Here is an 11,215-nt window from a genome sequence, read left to right as displayed (position 1 = left end):
TCACCAGGCTGCCCTACCCCAACCCATCACTTTGAGAAAAGCCCCCTTGATGTCTTTGTTCCTCAGACTGTAGACCACAGGGTTGAGGAGAGCACTTAAGACATTGTAAAAGAGTGAGATCTGCTTGTCTTGCTCAGGTGAATAGCTGGAGTTGGGCCTCATGTAGATGTACATGGCCGGAGCATAGAAAAGTGTGACCACAGTCAGGTGGGAAGAACAGGTGGAGAAAGCCTTGCAGCGGCCCTGTGTGGACTTGATCTTGAGAATGGTCTGGCCAATACGGATGTAGGAGGCCAGAATGAGGGAGAGTGGGGCAACCATCATGAAGACACTGATGACCAGGTCTACCATCTCAATAAGGTGAGTATCCATGCAAGCCAGGCTTCGTACTGAGGGGCCTTCGCAGAAGTAGTGGTTGACCATGTTGGGCCCACAGTATAGCAGCCTCATGGTGAGGAAAGTATGGATCAGAGAGAAGAAGAAACCACAGGCCCAGGTCCCAGCTGCCAGCCATGTGCACAGGCCCCAGCTGAGGATGACAGTATAATGCAGTGGGTGGCAGATGGCCACATATTGGTCATAAGCCATGACTACAAAGAAAATACACTCAGTTAGGCCCAAGGCACCAAACACATACATCTGCAGCCAACAGCCAGCAAAGGAGATGGTCTGAGAGTGAGCGAGGAGATGCACCAACATCTGGGGCATAGTGGTGGTGACACAGCCCATATCTAGCAAGGAAAGGATGCAGAGGAAGAAATACATGGGTGTGTGGAGCTGCATGTCCAGGCAGATCAGGATGATGATGAGTCCATTGCCCAGGACTGAGCTCAGGTAAAGGAGAAGGAAGGAAATGAAGAGGATCCTGTTGAACGTGGGATCACTGGAGAAGCCAAGCAGGATAAATTCAGAAACCCAGCTTTGGTTCTGTCTTAAAGGTGTCCACATGGTGCGACCTATAAGAGAATCACACTCATTTAAATATCATCCAAAGTGTGGTAGTCTAGCAAGAATGTCAGCACCAGAGGCAGGGATTTTAATTCTGGCCCCATTACTCATCCACAGTCTTGAACAGGTTATCTAACATCTCTAAGCCTCAGTCTCCTCATCCGTATAATGTAGCTAATAATACTCATTTCTCAGGGTTTTTATGAGGAGTTGAGACCATATACATGAAGCATCTGACATAATGCCTTAAAAAAAAGTGGTAATGTGCTCATATGCAATCTCCCCAGTCTTACTCCCCATCCCTTGGCAGACAGGCGGACGGACTGGTTACCTAGGTCTAGCAGCAATCAATTTACACCATGTCAGCTCCAGCCCCCAAGCCTTTAGAAGTGGAGTTCCCTTCTGCTTTAGAAACCATTTGTCTAGAAGTGCTACTGCAAGCCTCTTCTCACTCTGCAAACCTTTCTCCTTTGCCAGCTGTCAATGTGAGGCTTTGTCAATAGAGGGCGGTAGAAGGGCACTGTGATGTGCTAACCCTAGCAAGGCTTCAGTCCTTTCTCAGTCACTCAATTTGAGAGCCAGTGGGTTGGCACCGGGAAGGGCCAGTAGCACGCGTCTCAAATGACCTCAACGGACCAACTATAGTCATACACTCAGGCCACACTCTCCCCACCCAGTTGTCATTTCTATGCAAACTCTGGCTTGTGCCCACCAGCAGCTGAGTATATTCCTGTGGTAGCCACACCATCTTTGAAAAAGTCTGAATTTAGACTTTGATTTTTGTTTTTTAATTTTTTACAGTTTATTTATTTTGAGAAAGAGAGCAGAGGAAGGGCAGAGCGAGAGGGGGAGAGTGAGAATCCTAAGCAGCCTCCACACTGTCAGCGCATAGCCTGTTGCGGCGCTCCATCCCACAAGCTGTGAGATCATGACCTGTGACCTGAGCTGATATCAAGAGTCAGATGCTGGGGCACCTGGGTGGCTCAGTTGGTTAAGTATTTCACTTTGGCTCAGGTCATGATCTTGTGGTTCATGAGTTCCAGCCCCGTGTCAGGCTCTGTGCTGATAGCTCAGATCCTGCATCCTGCTTTGGATTCTGTGTCTTCCTCTCTCTCTGTTCCTTCCCCATTCACACTCTGTCTCTGTCTCACAAAAATAAATAAATGTTAAAAAAAAATAGATGCTTAATGACTGAGCCACCCAGGTGCCCCTCATTTTTTTTTTTTTGGCCCATGTTGGGGGTGGTGCCAGAACCAGGGGGAAGGAGAGAGATATGTCCTAAATCCTTAGTCCCTTCAATGCTTCCATGTGTACTCTCCTTCAGCCATGAGGTAGTAACTGCCTTTTTTTTTTTTCACTTGCTACTTCTGGATGTCTTTCATTCTTTTTAGTAGATACCCACCTTTTCCTAGTTAATAATTCTTTATATTACATTTTTCCTGTTCACATTACTGGTGTGTTGTCTCCTGGTGACATCCTGACTGGTATAGATGCTAAATCTATGGAGAGTGAATTCAGTAAGGAACAGAATGTTACATAGTTACAAGCTATCTATCCATAAAATATTTATTAACTACAGAAGTAAAAAGTAGTAGCTATCAGTGGAGAAACTGGACAATATCTTAATTGAGCAATCACAATTAACATCATCAATAAGGAGGAGGCAGAGGGGTGGTTGAGTGGCTGAGTCAGTTAAGTGTACAACTTTGACTCAAGTCATGAGCTTAAGGTTTGTGGGTTCAAGCCCCGTATTGGGCTCGGGGCTGACACCTCAGAGCCTGGACCCTGCTTCAGATTCTGTCCCTCCCTCTCTCTGCCCCTCCCCTGCCCACACTCTGTCTCTCTCTGTCTCTCAAAACTGAATAAACATTAAAAAAAATTTTTTTAAAGGAGCAGGTAGACACATGTGTCTCCATATTTGAAATCCTAGCAATATAGCATCTATATATTATTTCAGCCCAAAATGCAAAACCTGAATCTAATCATGAGGAAACATCCAAGAAACTTAAATTGAGGGATATTCTATAAAATAACTAGCTTTTAATCTTCAAAAATATCTACATCATGAAAGACAAAGAAAGGCTGAGAATCTATAATAGAAGGAAGGATCCTGAAAAAAAGCATAAGAATTAATGCAATATGTAATCCTGGAAGGGAGGAATGCCATAAATAACATTATTGTGACAATTGATAAAATTGGATTAGATCAAGGCATCAATGTTAAATTTCTTGAATTTGACAGAGAATATTCATTTATTCTCGGGAACTATTCACTGAAGTATTAAGGGGTAAGGGAACATGATATTTGCAAATGATTCTCAAAATTGGGGGCACCTGGATAGCTTGGTTGGTTAAGCATCTGACTCTTGATTTCAGCTCAGGTCATGATCCCAGGGTCCTGTGAACAAACCATGTGTTGGGCTCCACACTAAGTGTAGAGTCTGCTTAAGATTCTCCCTCTCTCTCTCTCAGAAATACATGCATACATACATACGCACATACATACATATTTTAAAAGAAAAAAGAGTTAAAATTTTTTTAATGTGAAACAACTTTTTCATACAAAACATAAGATTCTTCAGGCAGAAAGATAGTGACAGAAACACAAAAATGCAAAAAAGAATGACAAGTCCCTCAAAGAATGGGTAAATATGTGGGTAAATATAAATTAATAATGAACGTAAAACAATAATAAAGTCTTGTGGAATTTATTTATTTATTTTGAGAGAGAGCGAGAAAGGGAGAAAGAGAGCGTGTACGCGCACACATGTGGGGGGGGGGGAGGGCAGAGAGAGAAAGGAAGAGAGAATCCCAAGCAGGCTCTGAGCTGTCAGCATAGAGTTGAACTCGGGGCCCAATCCCACACCCTGGGATTATGACCTGAGCAGAAATCAAGAGTTGGATGCTCAACCAACTGAGCTACCCAGGCGCTCCTGTCACGATCTTTCTCTTTTATTCATTTCAAATTCCACAGTGGGGTGCCCGAGTGGCTAAGTGTGTTGAGCAACCAACTCTTGATTTCTGCTCAAGTTATAATCCCAGGATTGTGGGATTGAGACCCAACTCCAGCTTTGCGCTGAGTGGAGCCTGCTGAAGATTCTCGCTCTCTCTCTTCCTCTCTCGCTCTCTGCCCCCTCCCCCACTCACACTCTCTTTCTCTCTAAAATAAATAAACAAATTAAATAAATAAAATAATTTTTAAAAAGATCATGATAACAATAACATAAGAAATGGAGGGGATAAATAAAGTCAGAATTTTCTAAATATTTAACATAATTGGAAAATGGGTAAAACTAATCATTTGTGTTAGACTTTGGTTAAGTCAAGATTTGTGTTGTGGTATCTAAGGAAATCATTAAAAGAATAAATAACATATTACTAACAACCTAAAGTAGTAGAGAATGGACTAATAAAAAACTGTTTACTAATCCAAAATAATGCTTTTTTTGAGAGAGGAAAAAATCAAACAGAAAACAGGTAGGTCAAATACAAAATAAGTGGAGGGGCACCTGGCTGTCTCAGTTGTTGGAGTGAGCAAGTCTTGATCTTGGGGTTGTGGGTTCGAGTCCCATATAAGGTGTGAAGATTACTTAGAAATAAAATCTTTAAAAAAAAAAAAAGAAGTGGAAAGATGGTAAATATGAACTTAAATATTTGGGTAGTTATTTTAAATGCAACAGGACTACATATTTTAATAAAAGGCATGTTTTCAAATTGAATTTTTAAAAAAACCCTACATATGGTTTACAAGAAATACACCTTAAACATTTTGCAATATTTCAATGGATCAAATCAATTCATTATACACCTTAAACTTACACAATGTTATGTCAATTATATCTCAATAAAGCTGGGGTGGAGGGGAGAAACACATCTTAATATAAGGACACAGATGCACTAGGAAGAAAGAATGAAAAAAATATATGCCATGCAAATACTAACCAAAAGAAACATGTAGCTTCATGAAACATTTACCGAAATTGACCATATGCTTCATCATAAATGTAAGCTTCAAAAATCCAAAGGACAAAAGTCATTTAGAGTATATTCTCTGATTAGCATGAAATTGGCCAGAAATCAATTTCAAAATAAATATAATAGGATGCACTGTCTATCCCCTCCTGAAAATCCTTTAAGGTTTCCCCATGCCCCATCACTTGAGACAGATGCACAGAGCCCTTCCTGAAAGATCTGCCTCCTTGCAGACTTCTTCAGCCTCAGCACCCAACCCTCTCCCTATGCCATCGCCTTCCATAATAGCATAGGCTCCATACAGGTATGCCCAATTTCCTGTGTGTGTCTACCTCCATCACACTTCCATGTCTTTGCAGAGGTCTTCAGCATGGAGGAGAACCCCAGCTGCATTCTTGCTGCCCACACACTCTCTGTGGCACGTCCAACTCTTATTCCTGCATTAGGACTCAGCTCAGATGTCATCCCACCAGGAAGCTTCCCCACATGCACCACCATCTCCCACTCCAAAACCTTGATTAGATGCTGCCTCTATTTCTCCCAAGCCCCTGTGCTTACCAGCAAGTTATCATCCTAGCAATTCTAGGGGGTTCTGATATGCAGTTTGAGATCTAGTATCTCAGGATATGTTTCTCCCTCTTCTGTTAACTTAATTCCCACTAATTAAATTGGAATATCTGTAATAAAGTATGGATATGTGAGTGAATTTGTAACATCCCTTTCAATAATAATAATAGATAATATTTAATTAATAATTTTTGTGTGCCAGGCATTGTTACACTAACTCGTCCTCACAAAAAATCACTGAGGTAAGAACAATGACCTCTATTTTACAGAAGAAAAAATAAAGGCACAAAGAGGGTAAATGATTCAATCTGGATAACTTGGTTTGTGCGGTGGACCTGGGGTTTGAATGGAGGTGATGTGGCTTCAGAGCCAACTCTTAATTATCAACTTTACCACTTCCAGCAAAAAGACTATAAGTGGGAAAGGTGAAGAACAAATTTTTCCATTTACACATCAATTTGCTCTTGAAGTTTGGCATGAGCTACTATGGAATCGTGGATGATGAAGTACAGCCAGCTACCAGAGAAGACCAGATCAGAATCCTCCAAGGGCAAAGGGCTAAAGTTGCAGCAATGAACTCTCTCTCATGATAAAGCTCCCTCCATCTGCTGCCATCATCTTGGTACGAGGAACCATGGGACTGTGTGGGAAGCAGAGAGAATCAATGGAAGAGGACTTTGGAAAGTATTACCATTCTAGAATTTAGTAAATCTTTGTAGAGAGAAGAAACGCTTGGTTTCCATGTGATGGGTGACATCATTTGGTTTAAAAAAAAAAAGTCTTCTAAGATTCTGTCAGCCCAGCAGACTCTGTCTTAATAGGCAATACCCAAGCCTGGAGAGAGCATGGAGGTGGGTCCTAGTCATCATGGACCCTGTTGTTCTTGAAGGCTTCTCACAAGATAACCATCATTGTCCTTTCACAGATGTGTCTCTCAGCCAGGCTTGAAGATATTTGACCTCAGGAAATTGTATTCTTCATTGTTCTGTTTCTAGCCCCTAAAACATGGCCTGACAAAGGAGGTCAATGAATAAATATTTATTAAATGAGTAAGTGAAAGAAAGAAGGGGGTGTAGAAAGAAGGAAGGAATGGAAGAGGACTGAGGTATGAAGTGGTGAAGAAAGAACACCAGCAAATGAAGAAACGACTCTGGGGGTACATTGGGAGGTAGGTACAGAGAGGACTTAGGAGCTAGGTGACCTGGCTACTTCTGACCTGGCCCCTGCAGATGCCTGCATCTTGCCCACAGCCCCAAGCCCAGGGACCATCTCACCTTTCAAGGCCGTCACTTGATCTTGAGGAAAAGAGACGGAACAGGAAGCCCTCTGGGCAGTTGACTCCAGTGTACCAGGATTCCACGCAACCCAGTCTCCAGAAAGATGCTAGTTTTCTGAGAGGCTGGAAGCTGAACCATCTGCCTTCTCTCCATCGTGCAGCTCTCTGCACCCGGCCAGGCCAGCCCTGGCTCTTGAAGGCCTTGCCTGTCTGGTTCTTGGAGCACAGACAAAAGGAGCCTTGGCAATCCCAGGCTCCCGACAGTGGACCAAGCTGCTGAAGCTTTATAGATCTGCCTCCTCACCAGGCTTTCCCTAGGAGAACCGGAGAAGGGCCATCCCCTCTGCCTCCTGCCTCCACCCTGTCCCTGGTGAGGATGCCAAGATAGTATTCCCTGAATGTTGTTAACTAGAACCCTACAAGGAAGAGGCCTTTGGGGACAGAGCAGCAGCAAACAACACCCAGGCTGGGGGAAGGTAGTGACCTGCCTATTTCCTTTTCTAGCCTTCCAGGGGATATGAACAGCCCAGGGGAGAAGTGATTGCACCTGGTCACCTTGAAGAAATGTCAAGAACTGAAGGCCTCACTGACTCCCCTCTTATGCTCAAACCCTTATTCCCCCAACTTGTTGATTAGACCATGTTTGAGTCACGCCTCTATTGGTTACTGAGCCACTTTGGGCAAATCGCAATCCACCTCCATCCCTCACCAGCCTAATGCCTTGGACAAATCACTCAGCCTCTCTGATGTTAATTAAAAGTTGACCATGAAGCACCTACCCTCTTGCACAGAAGAGGGACTTAATCAAGTTCAATCCCATCCCCATGTCTATTTCCTGATCTCCTCCTTCCTCAAGTTACACCTGGCAGGGCGGGGACACATTCCCTCCTGTGTGGCATCTCTGGAGCTTGCTCTACTGTATGTCCCTGAACTGAGCTTTCCTGGAGTTAGGAGCACCCAGAGGTTCAAGTTTCTTTGGGAGGAGGGAGGTGGGGGGAGGTATGATCCCAAGTGTCCCCCCAACAATCAGCTCTTCCTCAGACTCATCTACACTCTCAGATACTGACAAACACTATCTGGGAAGTAAGTGGAGTAGCCCCATAACACATTTAAGGAAGTTGAGGTCCAGCAGAGTAAGGAACTTGCCTAAAAGCCCACATCCTCAAAGTAGGATCTATTAAGTTCTAGTGCCAGTCCTCTTAAACTTGCTATTATTCTGCCTCAGCATTTTCCTTAGTAAAATCATAATAATTCCTTACTATCCCCAACCTTCTGTGGTGGCTGGGAGAATTAAGTGAGATAACGTGCTGAAAACCTAGGCACAGGTCCTGGCCGTGCCTCCATGACTATGGGTTCTGGCACCTGCCTCCTGTTGAGGCCTCCATTCCCCAGTTATTCAGAATGAGGCAGTTGGGCTTAGAGACCCCTTCCTGTCAACCCCAAGCCACAGAGCCAACTTGAATTTTCAGAAATGCCATAAGCTTGTTGTTAAACAATTAAAGTCAATCTATGTAAACAACAATTAAGTAAATTACATTAAAACGAATGGCAATGGACCTCGAGGTTATTATGCTAAGTGAAATAAAGCAAAGACAAATGCTCTTACTTATTTGTGGAATCTAAACACACTGAACTCAGGGGCGCCTAGGTGGCTCAGTTGGTGAGCATCTGACTTCGGCTCAGGTCACGATCTCACAGTTTTTGAATTTGAGCCCCACGCTGGGCTCTGTGCTGACAGCTCAGAGGCTGGAGCCTGCTCTGGATTCTGTGTCTTCTTCTCTCTCTGTTCCTCCCTCACTCATGCTCTGAGCTCAAACTCTCTCTCTCTTTCTTAAAAGGAAATAAACATTAAAAAAAATTTAAACACTGAACTCAGAGCCAAGAATGGTTGCTAGGGCCTGAGGGTTGGGGGGAATGGAGAAATGTTGATCAAGGGTACAAATCTGCAGTTATAAGATGTGATAGTTCCAGGAATCTAAAGTACAGCTTGTGACTATAGTTAGCACTACTGTATCATGTGTTTGAAAGTTGTTATGAGACAGCACTTTCCACAATAGCTAAAACATGGAAAGAGCTTAAGTGTTCATCAACAGATGAATGGATCAAGAAGATGTGGTTTATCTATACCATGGAATACTACATGGCAATGAGAAACAATGAAATCTGGCCATGTGTAGCAACATGGATGGACCTTGAGGGTGTGATGCTGAGCAAAATAAGTCAGGCAGAGAAGGTCAAATATCATATGTTTGCACTTATAGGAGGATTAGGAGGAACTTGACGGAGGAACAAGGGGGAGAGGCAAACCATGAGGGACTCTTGAATGCTGACAAAAACTGAGGACTGATGGATGTGGGGGAGAGGAGGGATGGGCATGGAGGAAGACACTTATGGGGATGAGCACTGAGTGTTATGTGGAAACTAATTTGACAATAAACTATTTGTAAAAAAAAAAAGTTGCTATGAGAGTAGATCTATAATGTTCTCATGGCAACAACAACAAAATGGCAGTTAGGTGAGGATGTGCTAACTAACTTTATTGCAATAAACATTTCACAATATATACCTGTATCAAATCATCACATCTACATACCTTAAACTTACATAATGTTATATGTCAATTATAGCTCAATAATTAGGGGAGGGGTGGATCAACTTACAAAATGAAAAAAAAAGGGATGGGGCATCTGGCTGGCTCAGCCAATTGAGCATCCAACTCTTGATTTCGGCTGAGGTCGTGATCTCACAGTTTGTGAGTTCGAGCCCCATGTCTGTGCTGTTAGCACAGAGACTGCTTGGGATTCTCTGTCTCCTCTTTCTCTCTGCTCCTCCCTCACTTATGCTCTTTCTCTGTCTCTCTCTTTCTCAAAAATAAATAAACTTTTTTTAAAAATAAAAAAGTCAAAAAATGCTCAAAACTCTTCATATCTTAAACACTCTACATTTTACGGTTCTCCATGTTCTAGAAGCTGTTTGCACCCACTGGATCCATATGACGGAAATGCTCTCTAATGCAGTAATTCTGTACATCTCTTCCCACCTCTGGGGGCAGTGACATCATGTTTTTAGCTTGAAATTGGCCATGATGGGTTATTTCCACTGTAGAATTCAGCAAACAATGCAAATCAGAACACCTTTCTCCTTTCCAAGAAGGATTGTTAAGCTTTTACCAGCATACCACTGCTTCTAGTCGTAAGAATCTAGACATTTCAGGATAATCCAGTGCTGCAGGCATCCCACTCTGCTATTGGTATGAGCTGGAAGAGCCCTTCATGAGCAGCCTCATCCAGGAGAGGCACAGCCCAGCAGCTTCAGTCCTTCTCGGCCCAATAGAGGCTCCCGGACAGCCAGTTGTAGCCCCTGGCCCTTCCTCTCCATTTCTCTGGACCTTTGCCAGCCTCCTCAGAAACTTCAGCAAGGCGACCCATGGTTGAGGTCTTCTAATGCAGACAACAGAGAAGACCAGCTCTGCTATTTGGCTGTTGAGGAAGCAGAAACACCCCCCAGGCCCCATTGGTAGCAAAGGCCAAGGTCACTCTGAGCCTACTTTGCATGGGCACCGCTTCAGCCTTGTGAGACAGGGATGTGACAGATGAGAAAACAGTGTCAGAAAAGAGGAAGGAACTTGCCAAAGGTCACATAGCTAAGAAGCAGAGGAGTCCAGATGCTGAGTCCATGGCTGCCCCACATGGCTGTGTATTCTGAAGCAAGCTCAGTTTCCACTTCTCTAAAATGGGGAAGACTCCCCTCGCTCACTGTGTTATGATGCAGATTGAGAGATGGCATGCATGGGCATTGGAGTCCAGGGCTTAGCACACTTAATAAAGGTCAATCCTATCCCCATGTCTACTTCTTGATCTCCTTCTTCCTGAAGTCATAGCTGGCAGGGAGGGGACACATTTCGTTCTACATGGCATCTCTGGAGTTTGCTCCACTACATGTCCCTGAACTGAGCCTTCCTGAGGTTAGGAGTGTCCAGGGTGCTTCATGGTTCCTTGGGAGGGGTGGGATGGGGCGAGCTATGATTCCAAGGCTCCATCCAACCATCAGCTTTTCCTCAGATTCAGCTACACTCTCAGAGGACTGCCCTGGGAATCTTCCTCTGTACCCAACCACAACTACATCTCCCCACTTCCTCCAGCCCAGCCTGATGGGCTGGGAGATTCAGGAGAATAGAGAGTTTGGGCCCAGAACTCAGGACAATAAAAATGTGCCTAATCAATTCTTTTCCTCAGAACTATGACACAAAAGATAAGCATCCCTTGCCCTGAGCCAACACCCTGACTCTCTTTGTCCTTGTTCCCACCCTCATTTCAGCTGTGAAGAGGTATCCATGTGGGTGCCTATCTCCCCATTGGATGGATGAGGAAACTGAGGCCCAGGGAGGTACAGCCACTTGCCCAAGGTCAGAAGCAATCTAGGATTATAGACAGGATGAAACTCTGGCCACCT

General features: G+C 43.9%; 1 protein-coding gene across 1 annotated transcript; it reads right to left on the bottom strand.

Annotated features, from left to right (window-relative positions):
- On the bottom strand, positions 1–948 carry LOC120236060 (olfactory receptor 2A12-like). Its single transcript, XM_039238671.1, has one exon. The coding sequence runs from the start codon at positions 946–948 to the stop codon at positions 1–3; it is 948 nt and encodes a 315-aa protein (XP_039094602.1).
- Positions 949–11,215: the final 10,267 nt, after the last annotated feature.

The sequence above is a fragment of the Hyaena hyaena genome, unplaced genomic scaffold (assembly GCF_003009895.1).
Source record: "Hyaena hyaena isolate Hyena2069 unplaced genomic scaffold, ASM300989v1 scaffold_144, whole genome shotgun sequence".
Taxonomy (NCBI): Eukaryota; Metazoa; Chordata; class Mammalia; order Carnivora; family Hyaenidae; genus Hyaena; species Hyaena hyaena.
This window is presented reverse-complemented; position numbering and strand designations above follow the sequence as displayed.